General features: G+C 44.8%; 2 protein-coding genes across 2 annotated transcripts in view; one reads left to right on the forward strand and one right to left on the reverse strand.

Annotated features, from left to right (window-relative positions):
* Positions 1–12,153, reverse strand: part of nin (ninein (GSK3B interacting protein)) — a 29,421-nt gene extending 17,268 nt beyond the window's left edge. Inside the window, exons 1-9 of the mRNA XM_080011955.1 lie at positions 12,016–12,153; positions 7,963–8,175; positions 6,207–6,300; positions 5,639–5,805; positions 1,509–1,554; positions 1,244–1,419; positions 993–1,139; positions 467–634; positions 141–277 (exon numbers count right to left, since the gene is read on the reverse strand). Coding sequence (XP_079868081.1) covers positions 141–277; positions 467–634; positions 993–1,139; positions 1,244–1,419; positions 1,509–1,554; positions 5,639–5,805; positions 6,207–6,300; positions 7,963–8,154 — 1,127 coding nt within the window. The 5' untranslated portion in view covers positions 8,155–8,175; positions 12,016–12,153. The remainder of the gene's footprint in view (positions 1–140; positions 278–466; positions 635–992; positions 1,140–1,243; positions 1,420–1,508; positions 1,555–5,638; positions 5,806–6,206; positions 6,301–7,962; positions 8,176–12,015) is intronic.
* Positions 12,154–12,418: 265 nt separating this feature from the next.
* LOC307238787 (lysophosphatidylserine lipase ABHD12-like) lies at positions 12,419–17,604 on the forward strand. The gene is made up of 12 exons (XM_080011926.1): positions 12,419–12,810; positions 14,597–14,699; positions 14,993–15,112; positions 15,297–15,327; positions 15,433–15,478; positions 15,966–16,095; positions 16,314–16,351; positions 16,499–16,578; positions 16,697–16,779; positions 16,920–16,998; positions 17,229–17,362; positions 17,453–17,604. The coding sequence occupies exons 1-12, from the start codon at positions 12,708–12,710 to the stop codon at positions 17,478–17,480; spliced, it is 975 nt and encodes a 324-aa protein (XP_079868052.1). The 5' UTR covers positions 12,419–12,707; the 3' UTR covers positions 17,481–17,604.
* The last annotated feature ends 30 nt before the right edge of the window (positions 17,605–17,634 follow it).

Below are 17,634 nucleotides of genomic sequence, written 5' to 3' on the forward strand. Positions count from 1 at the left end.
AACCCCATTTGGGTTCAGGTGCATAATTAAAAAAAAAAAATTTAAAAAAAGGATATCCTGAAAATGAAAACGCTTGTTTATTATTCCAGCAACGTTTGGATCGCATCCACCTTCTGGCAGTTCTTCGGCAGTGTACTCACAGCAGGTGCCTGATCTCGGCCTTAAAGCTCGCCAGTGCCGCTTGGTGAATCCCATTCTTGGTAACGAGCAGCTCGTTCTCCAGGGCTGTGGTGAGCTGAGTGAGGTTCAATTTGCCATCCAAACTGAAATCCAGAGCCTGGAAGAAGAAATCGAGTGAGATATTTGGCTCATTAACCTCATAATGAGGTATCCGTGTTCTCTCATCTCCCACAGCCAGTATTTTCTGTTGGTCTACTTTTTTTATTTTTTCGAAAGAATTCAAAACAAATAAACCAATAAGAATATTGGTTTCAAAGAGACACGTTCGAGGTCGCTAACGCGGCACCTGCAGGATCTCAGCGCTGTTCCTAACGCCCTCCTGGAACCAGGCGTCCAGGACGTCCTCCGCCAGCGTGTGTCCCGTCCCGTCGTCCAGCGTGGAGAAGAGACGCAGGCTGAGGGTGCTGGTCATGGAAGAGGGCGTGGTGATCCGACGGCCCGTCTCGTCAAAGGTCTGAAAGTGGAAGACGAGTAACAGAAGCGCTTAGAGGAATAAATAACAACAGAAGACGGTGCCTTGGAGGTGGAGAACAACGGCAAAAAGGATTTACAATAACGAATGAGGTTGCTCATGGTATTTCATGTGAGTTGGTCATATACGCCAAGCTTTTAAGTTATTAAATGCTGCATTGAAACCTCCTTTTTGGTAGCATTTCAATTATTTCTATGTACGAAAGAAAGTTATATACTTGTTATTTGTTCATTCTGGAACACAATGGGATGTTTTCCAGTTTGATATCCACGAACGGAACAAATGTTCACTGGTTAAAGAAAGAAAAAAGGACAAAACGAGGACCAAAGCGGTGCTTTACCTGCGTGGAGTGATGTCTTTTCAGTTGTCTGTACGGGGTGGAGGAAGAGGGCGTTGGGGGTGTGCTGTGGTTCACAACCCTGGACACAAACTCCTTCACGTTCATGACTCCGTCGCCAGTAAGACTCTGGATGACATCCCCAGTTATCTGAAGAAAGCGAAAACGTCGTGTCATTTCGCGCCACACATGCCGTCATGCCACAAATGAGAGGAACGAGGCTCCCTGCGGCGAGAGCACCCTCCCCTCCCCACCTCCAGGGCGATGTGGTCGCACAGCGCCAGCAGCTCGTCGTGCTCGGCCAACCCGTCCCACGGCAGCGAAAGCTCCTCGCAGGCTTGTTGCAGCTTCTCCTCCAGGCGGTCCGACAGCGGCACCATGGAGCGCCGCGGGGTGGTCGGCTCGTCGGGGTTCCACAGCTGCAACTCGCCTGCGCACAGCACCACGGAGCGGGAGTCAGTGCCCGAGACAAGACACCCAGGCGGCGAATTTCGGAAACAGAACCCAACTTTGACCTACCTACTGCCTCATACTCCTCCGTGCTCGTTTCATGAGCGTTCCATCGCTGCAATGACAAGATAGACACATAAAAATAAATGTTAATGTTACTGTGAATTCATTAACACACCTTGACTTCATATCATTAACAATTATTTAATCTACCAAGTCCACGAAAGCCACAATGATGAACTAAAAGCAAAAGTAAACAACCTAACTCAAATCAATTTATTTGTCAACTACGCTTTTCATTACCCACAACAACAAGCTATATAATGTATAGCTGCAGGCAGCCATACACAGGGTCCAGTTCATTCCATTTAGATACGTATGACAATTTTGGTTTGCATGACAAGTTACAAAGTTACAAAACATTGTGGACTTATGTCTGCATGTTTGTCTTCTGGTGTTCAGTTTAAATATTCCTCAAAAAATGGGGTTTTAAGAATTATGATCCTTCCCGGGCTACGCAGCCCAGTCATTTTAGTGGAGCCTTTTTTTCCCCCCTTGAATTACATTTTCAATAAGTTACACTTCCATGAATTACAAAAAAATGTTGTGGTTTTTCTGTGAGGATTTACCATATCACGGCTTCTATTTTTCCGACACCTCGCTGGATCTTGACCGCATCACTCACTTGGACGTTCAAGTGGACTAGACATGCTCGCAAGTTTTTGTGGATTACTTTTTTTTGTATTTTTCCATTAATCCCGCGAAGTTATGGGTACCAAAGAGATAAAATATCAAACAGATTCACGGACACCTACCAGGTAAGAAGGTACATAAATATACACATCAACGCATAGTTTGTAATCTCTAACTACTACAGAGTGACAGAGTCTACACCGCACCCTGGACACAGTTCCAATGTACGTTCTGAATCATTTATAGGAAATAGTATGATGACATCATAAAGCGTCTTACTGTCAATCTCGAATGATGACGTCATGAAGCGTCTTACTGTAAGTCTCATCTCATTCATTTTATTAACGAACAGTGGCAGCTGAATACTTTGGGACAAATTTGGCCGTTTTTCACTCATTTCCGCTCCATATGTGGATCGATTGGGATTTCAACCACAAGATTTTTGTGACACTGGTTCAAACAAGACGTAAACTTTGGTTGTAGCTTCTGCCGTTATTCTGTTTCAAAACACTTTAAGATTTAAACACAATTTCAATAGGGGACCGAGCTTTACAGGCTGGAACCCTAATTAAGGTACAAACTGTTGGTAAATGCGCTTGGCATCTTAAATGCCCATCGCATCTTTGAATCTGAACGTAACACCTTGAAATTCACATTTTGGTGAATTTGTAAATAGCACATAACCTTTTTTTTTTTTTTTTTACATAGTCACTCATTATATCACTATACAAATTACTAAAATTCGTATTTGATACATTTTCTATTAAATCAACCAACTATTCAATGATTAATTTCTCCCAAACAATAACTCTCACCTAAAAATAAGATGACAAAAAGAAATTTCAATCTATCAGCAAAATAAAAACCTGCAGGCAGGCCGAGCCACATTATCATGAGTGACGCGTCAGCTGGTTTATGAAATCTAACATGTTTGTAAAGTGGGCAGGGGGTGAAGCGGGGGTTTGGGGGATCTCACAAAAAGCACAACAGAGCCATTGTGACGGCACGGGCCCTTGGGAGGGTTGAAGGTCAAACTAGGAGTGATGGGTATAATAGACAATTAAAACCTATGACCCATGCGCACAAAGATGGATTATTCTACCACCACTTCTTTGTGGTACCATTTCCAAAGTGATGTTGACACAATAATCCTGCCAGCTGCAGCAAAAACCTCTGGGGCGTCATATTGTCATTATGCATTCTTGGAATAAACTTAGTGTGGTTAATCTATATGTGGAATTTTAATTTTACGAATAATGCAATTTCAAGAAATGAGATTCAATTGGAGAACAACTTTTTTCTGCATTTCTGATAGTATTAAATATTGATGTCTAAAATATTTATATTTCCCGGTAAAAATTACGTAAACAAGATAAATGTTACATGCTTTCTTTTAAAAAGTTTGTTGAAAAAAAAAAAAAAAAAAAAAATCCATAAATCAATATAAAAATAAAACTGAAGCAAAAAAACTGAAGCAAAACAAAACAAAAATAAACAAGGTGGAGGGGGTTTGGTAGGGTGTATCCTATTGTGATTCCATCCAATCCCAGTGCAGCTGTCCATTGTTTGACAGGAATACTGTGAGGGAATGAGGAGCAGATGGGACCTAATCATTTGGGAGCCCCCCCCTTTCTATACACAGTGTGAAGGCATCTAGGACAGGATTGGGGGGGGCGGACTGCAGGGGCCTCATTGTGCCGGCTCCACATTGTTCTGGCTCCTCATCTCTCCTGCGTGGCCTCCGGTCTCAGGCAGAGCCCCCTGACCCACCTCCATCTGTCCGTCCCCGGACCCGACATTGTGGCATTGTCACAGCTTCAGCTTAGTCAATGCAGAGACACGCTTCAGCTCGGCATCTCAAAAAGTGTTTGCTTGGGTGTCCGCATCTGGGGCATCTGGAGCGGAGACTTTGACAATGCCAGAGCCAATCACCCTTATTATGGTTTAAATGCAACCAGTTGTTCGCTTGTCTGTCAGCGGTAATCTGAAAGCAGCACATTGTCCACTCAGACTTGAGTCCAGTTTCAATAGGTAAGGATTTCCCTAAAGTCCAAAAAGGTTTTTTGTCTGAGAGTCCCCATGCTGGCCACTGCTATAAGGAGATAAAGTTGTGACATTACAAGGCCTCACATTATATGTGTCAAAAATTTTAGTGGTCTAAAGAACCTTTATGATGCCAGATTTAGCAAACTTTAAATGCCATTTAGCATCAGAAAACCTTAAGAATCCTCAAACCATACCACATTTCATATATTAAGCCAAATTTAATTAACAGATTTTTTAGGAGACCGCTTATAATTTATGTTTATCATAGTGCAAAGAAAGTTTTGAAACTTGTACATGGTGATTTTTTCCCGGAATTAATACGTATCCAAATTTTGTTTGACAAACTATTTTACCTTAAATTAAAAAAACAAAACAGAACGATTTAGACTCAAGTACAATTTAAGGATAGTTTTTCGTTGAACCAATTTAAAACTTTTAGACTTTTTAAATGTCCCGTGTGTATGGGGAGAGGGAACATTCAAGATACCTCCTAATGCGTGTGTGGCGTGTGTGTCACCGAAATTTCTACTGCAGCCCGTGTTAACAGAGAGCAAGACAAGGTGACTGTATTTAAGGTCAGAGGTCAAAGAGCTCTCGAGCAGGATTATCCCAGTGAAGGAGGCTCCATGCAGGGCACTCAGCTGGACACGGTCGCTGCTGAACCAACCCAACCTGGACATGTGACACATCACAATTCATTACGGTTCAACCCTGGACTCTAACCCGCTAATATGGGAAAAGAGGAACGAGAGAAAATAATCTTGAATATAACCACCACTGTAAACATGAGCCAGTTCAGCTGCTCAACACACAGACCCATCAAATTGACCACCAGTATGTTATCACATGTTTGTTTGCTTTTGTTATCCTGCTACAATGCAAAGCAATTTCCCCTCGGGATCAATCAATATTTCTATCCATCTATCACGCTATAATGATGCTTCCTCCCACCTCATGAACACATATAAAACACTGCACTGTTTTCCCACCACATTACGGCTCAGTTTACTACCTTAACCTGGCTTACTGAGTCACTAGATTGTTATGTGAACATAGTCATAGAACCTTATAATAAAACTGGCTAGTGACAAACATGAAATTCGTTTTCCTCTACGATTGTAATTAACAGCGGACAGCGCTGTTTAAACTCTGCTGGCTTAGGCCATGATAAAAAGCCACTGTTAGAAGCTAATGTTATTTGCAGATCACACAGCAACCTTATGTAATGATCAGGGTGGAACCCGGCGCTGCAGTGTCTATACTACATCTTTAGACCTCGCCTGTATGCCGGCTAAGCCTATTAGCCAAGAATAAACACACTCCGAACCGGCGGGTGGCGGCTGCTGGGATATCAGGGTACGTGTAGGGACAGTATACCGGTGCCTGGAATTAAGAGGGTGAGGCCAGGGATGAAAATAATAAACAACAAAACAAAATGTAGCCTCGGAACCTCAGCTTACCTCCCGCTTCCTGGGAAAAGGAGAGTCCTCGTTGTTGCCGTGCAGGACGTCCCCCTCCGCCAGGCGATGGTGGGGGACCTCGGAGAACCCCAGAATAGTCTCCGGGGTGGAGCGACGCCCATAGCGTTTACTTCCTTTCACAAACTTTGGCTGGATCTCTGGGGAATCTAGCGAGATGTGAGGACAACAACATTATGAAATCGGATAAAAGTTGAATTGAATGTATTCTTTCCTCAGTTTCCTCAGTAGCCACTTCTCTAAAACATGCAGTGGAAAATGACAAAAACAACAAAGATGTACTTTGAAGGAAACAGTTTTATATCATTACATCTAACGCCCATCTTCTACAAATCCCCTATGGGTTTATTTTACCCTCAAACCAGTTGTCTGTCTCCCATATGACCTGAGGTGACACGCCGGAAGCTAAATCAGTGTGGACTGATGAGTAAGGCCATGGTCCCGGCACCCAAAACAACCATGTCCAAATTCAGTGAGGAAGTACTTCACAAAGTAGGTCACTACTAATTATATTACTCATTATATAGTGACATAGTGAAAGTTCATTTACCCGGTGGAGGAAAGGCTTCCAGTCCTGCTCGGGGGGCTTCGATACGAGAGGACAACACCAGAATCAGTGCATTCTTGAACCGGTTAAAGTCAACCTAGGACAGGAAGAAAATACAAAAAATAAATAAAAGTGAAGTGAGGAGACGCAACGCAAAATATTACTGATAAGGGGTGGGAATGTTAAAATGAGATGAAATTCCAAAGAGTGGAGTCAACTCCCGGGTGAAGGGCGGGCTGCGTGTCCTTGGACGTCTGCCGCTTACTTGGAGGTGGGGGGGACACACACTTCAAGAATCAACAGCTGCTAACCCTGATTTTGGGGATTTTCTTTGTGCTGCAAGGCTGGCGGCTGCTGGCGTAGGTGATGAGGGGGTTCCTTTTAAACTTTTATTGTTAAGATGCAGCAGAGAAGGCAAGCGGGCCGGTGCCCCGTGCTGACACCGTGAAAGCCGAGGCAGAGACAATAGGCACCGTGCAGCCGCACGCTTAGCCACAAAGAACATCAGTGCAAGAGAGCAGAACAAATTAAATCTAAGTTCACCTCATCCTTCCACCTCATCCTTCCTAAAAAGATTCATAAATATAAACATGCATCAAGATACCACCCAAATGGCACAATAAATAGACATGAATTTGGTCAACTTCCATGAGTTGGGTTGAATACAAGTCTCTCCAAATTATTTTGTTTTATGCTCAACGTCGATAGGTCTGTCTCTCCTGTAGTAGGCAAACATGTAGTATTACTCCATTATAAGCGTATACTATGAGTGGCAAAAAATGACAGAAAATGATCTTTTTAAAAACGTATTTACAGCTATGACAATCAATTGTCAACCAAAGCCTTCGTATCACGACAGCCTTAAACTGGACACTGAAATCCTTTCGAATGAACCAGCGCTCTCGCCCATTTTAAATCCGGGGGCCATTTCCACACAGAGTGCTCTCGAACAAATGCACTTGTGAATGGTGATTTGCGGGCTTGGTTGTCGTGACGACAGACACCTGGGATGAGGACTGACGGAGGCACAATTTGCCTCCTCAACAGGACGGCTGACAAAGAAGCAAAAAGGCCCCGGAGACAAAGCCTCAAGGGCTAGGGCCCATTCAGGGTAGAGGGAAGACCCAAAACATCGACACTACTGTTATGAACATTGAGTGTGATTAGAGGCAGGCGGCCAATTGGACGTCAACATTTAGGGAACAGACCAAAACACGGCGCTTCAACCAATACAGCGCAGCTCAGAATTGATTCAATTTCAGATGTGACAAAAAGAAAATGTCACGATCTGAAATTTCATTTACATCAGGTTTCACAAAAATATCATTAATTTTGATTATAAAATTGCATCACAAAATATCATGATGAGAACATGTGAATGTGCAGCTTGGGAGAATATTCAGCTGGAAATGAAAAACACTGCAAAGTTTTGTTTATTCAGATGGAAATGCATTTCCATGGAGCAGGGAGGGGTTAGTGTGAACTGGAACCCAATATTTGTTTGGTATAAAAGGATGCCCGGGACGCCAGATTCAAATTGTCCCCCTTCGCGTCACACTTAATATGGTACGTCATTAGATATGACACAAACGGTGAAAATAAACTTCACTCTTTAATGTTTAAAAAGAACGCCCTGCAATAAACTCACTGTTACCTTTGGTTAATTGAAGAACAGAGTGAACCACAGGTGAAGAAGGACAGCATCACATCCAACAGGCTGTCGCCTGGCAACTATTCTACAGTTCACTGAAGGGCTTACCCTGCCGGTGAGGCAGTCCTGGGTCTGCAGGAGGGCATGGAGCAGGGCAGGGGTGGCCTCTCCAAGGTGCAGCGACTGGCACAGGTCAGACAGCTCCTCCGGGCTCAGAGATCCAGTGTCGCTGGCATCGAAACTATGAAAAACCTCTTTCAGGCGCTCCGTGTATTGGTCCTGCTCCCGGGCTTCTTCCATCCCACAGGACAGCAGCCTCCCCTGAAGTCAACACACAAAACACATGCCATGAGACAGCTGAAAGGGCACCAAACAATGAAGCCTAAATTACTGGAAAACCAGATTAAAAAGCGACAGATAGGAAGGAAAGAACAGTAGAATACCCAAAACCTTCAAAGCAAATCCCAAAGACTGTGCAAGTGTGACTTGACTATGCTATATTAATTCAGCGTTTAAAGCAAACACACTTATAGGAGAGTGGGACGATCCACATCAAGAAGTCCTAAAAGAACAGCCTCATGACTGAGTTTGCCCATGCAACATCAGCGTCATTTGCAGCAGAGGGAGGGAAGGCTTTGGTTAATCCAATTAGCACGATTAGGCAATTGGGTAGATTCATACATACTGAATAGTCTGGACTTTACAGTGACTCCTCACTGGTACAGTTCATGTCCGCAAAATTAAAAAAAAAATAATAATAATAAAAGGCACATGATGCACCCAAAACTCAGAACTAACATCTTATGTAATGTTTGAATCACACGCATTTCAATTACCACAAATGCAGACGGAAGACTGCAACACAGTGAAAAGGGCATGTTTTCTTAATTCATCGAGGACAAAGAAATAAGGCATGTTTGTTTTGTGGTAAATCCTCAGGCAGAGAAGCAAGACGCTGAGCTAAAAACATTCACTGACATCATCAAGCAGTGCTGCGTGTTCTGTGTGACACGGCCAGCAGATAACAGGGAGCGAGGGAGTTTGCTCCCCATATGCCACTAAGGCGCTACACCAATATGCAGAGGAGGCCATGCACATTTCACAACTATAAATGGAACTATTAATCAGTGAGTCAATCTATTGACATAAAAAGCAATGGAATTACATTTCAGTGGTTGAAGGATTTGTTGCATCAATTAGAAAAAGTAATATTTGAGTAATTATGAATTACATTTATGATGCCCATTTAAGATCGGACAACTCGTGACGAGCAAATGCCATCATTTTAGACTTAATTAACAGTACTTTTATTGTCTAGATTAATTGCACTGATGAATCAACTGTCTGAAAATTCAATGATAAACGCATCAATCAACTACAAAAAAAAATTATCTCTAGATCCAAGGCCTTAAGATCTTTTCACAGAAGCAACAATGGAGGGAAAAGTTATAGGGAGTCTATTTTAATGGAGGAAAAGCTCAAAGTGATTTTGGTTGTGACATAACTCAGATGCTTGCAGGCACCATGACTAAGGACAGCCACTTGCAGCTTAAGGAAGGTAAATAGAAGAGAACATGACTGGAAATAAAGCTGCCTGAGCACAGACCGTTGGCTTCCAACAGACAGGAGGTTACGAAACCATGTGAAGCCAGAATCATTTTCAGAAATACAACAAAGCACTTATTTCAGAGCTTTCTTTGTTTGAACGTTATAAGCGCTACTTGTGCATCAGGAACTGCACTTTTAACCCCAATAATATAATACCCCTTACAGTTGGATTAATCATTATTGATGTGGATATTATTACCAAGCAGGCAGAGGCATCGATCAAAACGGCCAGAACAAGTCTATAAAGTTCAGAAAAGGGCGTTGCTTAACTGTAATGCAGCATTAAATACAAAATATTTAAATATTAAATATTTAAATCATGGTATTACAATAACCAAAATCCCAGACACAGAGTCTTGTATCAGGATATTGATATTCATATGAAATCACCCAGCTCTTGCGTTATATCAAATTAACAATAATTAGTAATTAAAGATAAAAACACAGCAAATAAAATTGTTTTTCAGCAAAGGGCTTCACTAAAAAACTGCAATTAAAAGGCCAGCTGAAATACGGGCTAGAACGCCACCCGCTGTACAACAACATGAAGGGAAGGTAACCACAGTGCAGGGGGAAAATGGTTTTGACTCAAGCCAAACAACTAAGACCGTCCGAGAAAAGCCACACATAACCAACTTTGGGTTATGCGTTTGTTCTGGAGCATCCATCTCACGCGGGCCCCGCCCCCCTCCAGTTTCCAGCTGCTCTTTGTCAGGGGCGGCATGAGGATGCAGGCGCTGCTACGTCCAGCCAGGTGTCGCCCACAGCCCAGACGTGGGGCACCCATTCAACCCAGACAAAGGGCCGTCCGCAGACGGCAATCAGTGTTTTGCATCTGCATTCTGCACATTTATCACCGGCTGATAAAGTACTAATTCAAACTTAGGGTCAGCATTACTTAGCAACCAAGGTCATAATAACTTTAGTCTGATGCCACAAGATTAAAAATGAAAATAAATAAATAAATAAATAAATAAATAAAATAAAATAAAATAAAATACATAAACCGAGTTGAATATCAAGAAAAGCATGTATTGGCTATAAAAGAACACGTTTTCATTGCCCTGCTTACATATTAATACTTTTTCTTTGTACTTATTTCATCACAATGTCAAAGTGGTGCATCCATTTTGCCATCTATCTATAGTGAAAATTCATCATTATGACCTCTTTGAGTAAGACTATATTGTCATGAAAGATATGAGACAAAACACTGTTTTCCCAGATGTATGTTAAAAGATGACAAATATCTCTCACAACATAAGGTGTGAAAAACCTAGAGGAACTGAATATGAAAAATGAGAGTTTATGCCCAATATACTTTGCTGTATTGTTCAACAGAATGATGCCAGGCTAGATTATTCCATGTGAGATTTTAAATTCCCAAGGATTTTTTTTTTTTTTTTGTATAGATATCAGATTCCTGCCCTGAGCCGCAGGCAGTGAGTGGGGTCAGGGCGGATCGACGGCTGTGTCCTTGAAGGAACCAAGCTGGTCCAGGTCCCAGGAAAGGGGTTAATCCTCAACGTCCAACCTTCACTTACACTGGAGCTTGTCGGGAGAAGGTGAGAGAAGGACCAAAATAAAACAAGCTGCGTTTCATTTTAGGAATAAGTGTCGTCTCTGGCAGGGGTTCTCAACGTGGCGACCAGGGGGCCCTCGGGGGTCCTTCCAGAGGTCCCAGCAAAATTATTCTAATTTAAAAAGGTCAAATCCACCCTCATTTTATTTTTGACCATAGGTCGTCCACTGCTTTCTCCCCTACTACAGCATATTCAGGCAATGGCAGTTTAGACCGACAATACAAATCTTTGAGATTTAGACCCCAGGGACAAAATATCAAATCAAAATATTACCATCTGTGACCCGTGGGTCACATTTAGGATCCTTGATAGGAGAGGGAAAAAAAAGGGGGGGATTTTGAGCGTCATCAATTTACTTGTGCAATTGTGATTTATAGTTATAAGAATATAAGAATAACTATTTCAAACTAAAGCAGGCAACAAGTGGAGGTTCTTGGGAGGCTCACACGTACACAAACACATATGGTGAATCAAGGAGGTGGTGTTTGGGTTGAAGCAGCGCACTGTTGGGTTTTTAAAAGGGCGTTTTCTGTGCGAAACCAATGGCCGAATCGCTGAAACGACAGCTGTAAAGTGTGATTTAGTTGGAATGGCAGGCGGCAACGTGAGGCATCTACTCCGTATCCTGCTGCACTCTGTACTGGATCTGAGCAGAGCACTGTGCTCAAGCTGGGATTGGGAATGTCATAGAGTCGTTGACATTTAGGTGATGCCTTCCCCACCGGTGGATTCAGAGGTGCAGTGGATTCGAAAGTAAACAATAACCCCCAGTTGGCTTCGGGCTGACCGGGGCTAATTATCCAGGCGGCCACAGCCGCACAGGCGGGGCGGCAAACCGCTCGTTTAACCGAAAGCCAAGGCCAAATAACGGGGGGAAAACACGTCCCGTTCGGACAGAGAGAGAGAGCGAGAGAGAGAGAGAGAGAGAGAGAGACGGCGGTTTTAGCACCGGCGCTGGTGGAGGACTCACCGTCGCCGCTCCTTCTTCACAGCCGAGCTCTGGTGAACGCGGCGGTCATCGAAGAGGAGAGAGGGAGAGAGAGAGAAAAAAAAAAAAGTTTTTATAACATTTCTTTTCCGGTTCCCTCTCGCGCTAATTCCGTCGCGCGCGACCCCTTCCAGGCGCTAAAATAAAAATGAAAAAATACAAAACAAAAAATAAAAAAGCAGCAGCGCCGCGGCCGCCGGACCCGGGACACGGAGGTTCCGCTTTGACGGTTTGAACGCAGTGCCGCCCCGAGCGCGCGCCGGGAGATACGCCTACCACGTGATTGTGACGTCAGACGCTTCGAATGTCGGCTCGAGGAACAAAAAAAAAAAAAAAGGGGGCGGAGACCGGAGGGTGCGCGCGCTTCTTCCGATCCCCGGGGTTCTCAACGTGGGGTCCGCGGAACCCCGCGAGGTCCCCGGCTCATTGACGATTAATAGGTTCGTGGCTTCGTGAGACCAGTGACGAAATCACGCCCCGTGGACGTGAACCAATCGCGGCGGAGAGCAGACGACGACGTCATTTGAACGTTGACCTCGTTTCGCCACCATCCACAATGGCGGTGTAGGTGCAGGTGGAGGGGCGGGAGCGGTGAACCGGTGAACCGGGAGACGTGGTTCGTTGTTTGGGCCCCTCCCTTTAAGCGGCTCGACGCGTCCCCCAGTCCGCCGACGATGAAGAGCGCCGTGGTGTTTGTGGCCGCCGCCTACGTCGCCGTGCCGGTCGTCCTCTACCTGTTCCCGTGGCTCCTGGGACACGTCATATACTCCCACCTGGGTGAGTGGTGCGCGGCGGCGTGCTGGGTGCTGGGTGCTGGGTGCTGGGTGCTGGGCGCTGCCCCGCGGCACCGGGGCGCCGAGGAGAGTTCCGCAGCTTCAGGACCGCGTTCGCAGGACACACGGACAAGATGGACACCTAAAGTTCACCAGTGTTTGGGTGGAATAAACCGTTACAACTAGAAGTAGTTGGACAGGAAGTAGTTTTTGGGTGGAATAAACCTTCAAAACTCGTAGTTGTAGTATTTGGATGGAATAAACCTTTAAAGCTCATAGTAGTCGTATTTGGGTGGAACAAACCTTTAAAACTAGAAGTAGTAGTAGTAGTAGTATTTGGGTGGAACAAACCTTTAAAATTAGAAGTAGTAGTATTTGGGTGGAATAAACATTTGAAACTCGTAGTTGTAGTACCTTTAAAACTCATAGTAGTAGTATTTGAGTGGAACAAACCTTTAAAACTAGTAGTTGTAATATTTGGGTGGAACAAACCTTTAAAATTAGAAGTAGTTAAACAGAAAGTAGTATTTGGGTAGAATAAACCTTTTGAAACTAGAAGTAGTTAAACAGAAAGTAGTATTTGGGTAGAATAAACCTTTAAAACTAGAAGTAGCAGTCGTATTTGGGTGGAACAAACCGTTAAAACTAGAAGTAGTAGTAGTATTAGGGTGGAACAAACCTTTAAAACTAGAAGAAGTAGTATTTGGGTGGAATAAACCTTTAACACTAGAATTAGTAGTGTGGGTAGAATAAACCTTTAAAACTAGAAGTAGCTAAACAGAAAGTAGTATTTGGGTAGAATAAACCTTTTGAAACTAGAAGTAGTTAAACAGAAAGTAGTATTTGGGTAGAATAAACCTTTAAAACTAGAAGTAGCAGTCGTATTTGGGTGGAACAAACCGTTAAAACTAGAAGTAGTAGTAGTATTAGGGTGGAACAAACCTTTAAAACTAGAAGAAGTAGTATTTGGGTGGAATAAACCTTTAACACTAGAATTAGTAGTGTGGGTAGAATAAACCTTTAAAACTAGAAGTAGCTAAACAGAAAGTAGTATTTGGGTAGAATAAACCTTTTGAAACTAGAAGTAGTAGTAGTATTTGGCTGGAATAAACCTTTAAAACTAGAGGTAGTCGTATTTGGGTGGAACAAACCATTACAACTAGTAGCAGTAGTAGTATTTGGGTAGAATAAACCTTTAAAACTAGAAGCAGCAGTAGTAGTCTTTGGGTGGAATAAACCTTTAAAACTGGAAGCAGTAGTAGTCTTTGGGTGGAATAAACCTTTAAAACTGGAAGCAGTAGTAGTATTTGGGTGGAATAAACCTTTAATACTAGAAGCAGCAGCAGTAGTAGTAGTAGTATTATTTGGGTGGAATAAACCTTTAAAACTAGAAGCAGCAGTAGTAGTTGTATTTGGGTGGAATAACCCTTTAAAACTAGAAGCAGTAGTAGTATTTGGCTGGAATAAACCTTTAAAACTAGAAGCAGTAGTAGTATTTGGCTGGAATAAACCTTTAAAACTAGAAGCAGCCGTAGTAGTATTTGGCTGGAATAAACCTTTAATAATATAATTAGCTAGGTGGCGCTGTCGGGACAATCTGCCGTCCTGAAACCTAATCACACGTCTGCATCTTATGGTTTTCTTTGGCAGCCACGTGACTTGATCCCCTCGTGCTTTACCCACTGGTGAAAGTGGTTTTATTCGCAGTACAATTCTCCCCCGACCCCGTTCCCAAGTCGCACCGCGGCTGTAAAAAGCGGCGTTCCGTTACCGTCTCGTTTCCGCCGCAGCGAGGTTCCCCCTGTTTGTGGACCTGAGCCGACCCGAGACCATCCTGAACCACACCTGCAACCTCTACTTCACCACGGAGCCCGGCGTCTGGGTGGGAGTGTGGTAGGTTGTTTTGTTTTTTTTGTTAGTTTTTTTTTTCCCAAAATGTCCCAAAGGCAGCGCGCACGCCCCGCCCACCCGGGGTCCGCACCCCTGACAGGAGCGGATCCCGGTGTTCCGGCCCTCCCGCCGAACCCTGTGCGGTGACCAGGAACGGGTGCGGCCGCGCGCCGTCTCACACCACACCGCTCGCTGTCTCACACCACACCGCTCGCCGTCTCACACCACACCGCTCACCCACCCAGGTTTTGTTTTTACGCCGTTCTCCTCCCGCTCCCGTCCTTTGTGTCCCGCAGGCACACGCTCCCCGTCAGCCAATGGCGGGCGGCCGCGGGGAAAGGCCCCGAGTGGTACAAGGAGGCCCTCGGAGACGGCAGTCCTGTTATCATCTATCTCCACGGCAACCTGGGGACCAGGTGGGACTAGTGTGCTTATGAAGGGCGCCCTTGACTCGATCCTAATGGAGTCTGGCGGGTATTACGCGCCGGGCCTTGGGGGTTTTACCCGGAGAGGCGGCGCACGATCAGAATAAATTTGACTTTTTAAAACGGCCGCTTCCCCCCTCGTGTGAGATGATTCCATGTCCCGTCGTTTCCGCAGGGCGATACCTCACCGAGTGGAGTTGGTCAAGGTACGTTTTGTATTCAATCACAAAAACACCGATCTTTCAATTCAAAGGGGCGTGTCGCCGGCTATTCACCCGGGGCAATTGGTTTTTTTTTTTGTTTGTTTCCAGATCTTAAGCGCCGCTGGGTATCACGTGCTGTCGTTAGACTACAGAGGTAACAACCACTTTGATTTATCTACAAGGGGCTAGGTGTGGACAGGACGTACATTAGAGATCAGATCACCCGTGCGTCCATCCCATAATCCACGCGCCCATTTAGTTAAAATCGCTGGATGCGTTCCACAGTGTTAAACTCCAACACTCAAATAAAAACAGATGTGGAAAGCATTCGGGATGTCAACGGAAGCGTCTTCCATCCAGAGGGATCCTCCACCTCCAGGACCTCGGAGGGGCCGTGTCGGTTCCGGGCCTCCCGGCCGGCTGTTCGGCGCCGAACCAGGCGAACAGACTCACTCAAGCTCTTTCGACAAAAAAAATATTTTTTTGTGCACACAGGAGGAAATTCAGATTTCAAAACGCTCACTAGACCAGGACAAATACAACACGGGCTGCGGCACCGTTCACACGCCGTCTATGCACTTCTGTTACGCCGCTTTTTTGTGTCGCCCGCCGACACCGACTGAGTGACGTATCGCACCAAGGTTTCGGGGACTCCAGCGGGGAGCCCAGCGAGGCCGGCCTGACCACCGACGCCCTCCACCTGTACCGGTGGGCCAAGCGACACAGCGGCGGAGGCCTCGTGAGTCTGTGGGGACACTCCCTCGGCACTGGGTGAGTCTCTCTCTCTCTCTCTCTCTCTCTCTCTCTCTCTCTCTCTCTCTCTCTCTCTCTCTCTCTCTCTCTCTCTCTCTCTCTCTCTCTCTCTCTCTCTCTCTCTCTAGTGACACGCTGGCGGGTCACGCCAGCCGGGAATACTCAAAAACAATGGGGGAAGCGGATTATTGATGACGTTTTATTAAATGTCTTTTTCCGTCGTGTTTGCGTTCTAGTGTGGCCACCAACACTGCGGTGAAAGCACTGGAACAAGGTGGGCTGGGGTCCTTGAAATGACCTGGAAACTATCCCGACAAACTCCATGAAGACACCAATCTCTAATTTATTAATACATTTTATATATACACACACACACCTCTTATCCTGTATTGAGTAGTCCTTCCTTCCTTCTTAATTCCAGGGTCTGTAGTTGACGCTGTGATCCTCGAAGCTCCGTACACACGCATCGGGGACGTCGTGGCCACCCACCCGCTCGCCAAGGTGCAGCGTCTGGAGCCCGCTCCACTGCTTAATTATTTCACGCGACCGTTTTTTTTTTTTTGTGTATTCTTATTCGTCTTTTTTATGTTTTGAATCCGAATGTTCCTCTTCTCTGCAGCTCTACATGTTCCTTCCGGGATTCGAGAGCCTGGTTTGGAACATCTTGGAAATGAACGACATAGTCTTTGCTAATGACGAAAAGTGAGTCACTTAAAGATTGAGAAAGGTGGCCAGCTGCGGGAACCCCCACCCTACTGTACATGTTTTTGGGGGTTTGCTGAGCGGTTGATGGAACAAGCCTGTTTGTCAATTATTTATTTTATTCTTTAACATCTTCCCAGTTTGAAGACCATGACGAGTCCTCTTCTCCTGCTTCACGCAGAGGACGACAAGATAGTGCCGTACCACATGGGGCAGAAGGTAAAACTGAACCCCGCGTCTCCTCGCTGAGTCGATGACATCATGACCCGTGATCAATGAGTGAATATTGCAGTATTATTTTTTTATTACTTTTGATTTATTCTAGTTCAATGGGAGTTATCCAAACCACCTCGCACGTGTCGCTGCGGGGCCCGACGCTCCGTGCCGTTAGATGTAGGGTTCCTTGAAACATAATCGGACATTTTAATCCGTCGCATCTTTGCTTCCAGCTGCACCACATTTCCCTCCACGCTCGGAAGCAGCGCGAGGTGGAGACCGAGGTTGAGATGGTCTCCTACAGCGCGCACCTGGGCTACTCCCACGACAACATCTACCTGGACCCCGATCTGCTCAACGTGCTCGAGTGAGTTGACTGTTCGGGTTAAAAAAACAAAAAAAACAAGGTAGAAACATGTCTCTATTCTCCGCTGACATGTTTTGAATCCCACTGCAGGAGATTTCTACAGAAGCTGAGACGGTAGAGCGTCCCTCGTCTGTCTCAACTTCCTACACTGCAAAACATTCTACAATATTAAACAAAATTGACATGCCAGAGTGTATCTTTAAATTAACTATTTTTTTTTTCTTTTGAAATAAACTGACTGGTCCTAACTCGTGTCTTTAACATTATTCAAT

This window comes from Zeus faber (genome assembly GCF_960531495.2).
Source record: "Zeus faber genome assembly, chromosome: 13".
Lineage (NCBI taxonomy): Eukaryota > Metazoa > Chordata > Actinopteri > Zeiformes > Zeidae > Zeus > Zeus faber.

Excerpts from the sequence above, each read along its gene's own strand:
- LOC307238787 (XM_080011926.1), top strand. The coding sequence starts at position 12,708 with ATGAAGAGCGCCGTGGTGTTTGTGGCCGCCGCCTACGTCGCCGTGCCG. Across the intron at positions 15,328-15,432 it reads ACCGAGTGGAGTTGGTCAAG|ATCTTAAGCGCCGCTGGGTA; the intron begins GTACGTTTTGTA and ends GTTTGTTTCCAG. Across the intron at positions 16,579-16,696 it reads CCACCCACCCGCTCGCCAAG|CTCTACATGTTCCTTCCGGG; the intron begins GTGCAGCGTCTG and ends TCTTCTCTGCAG.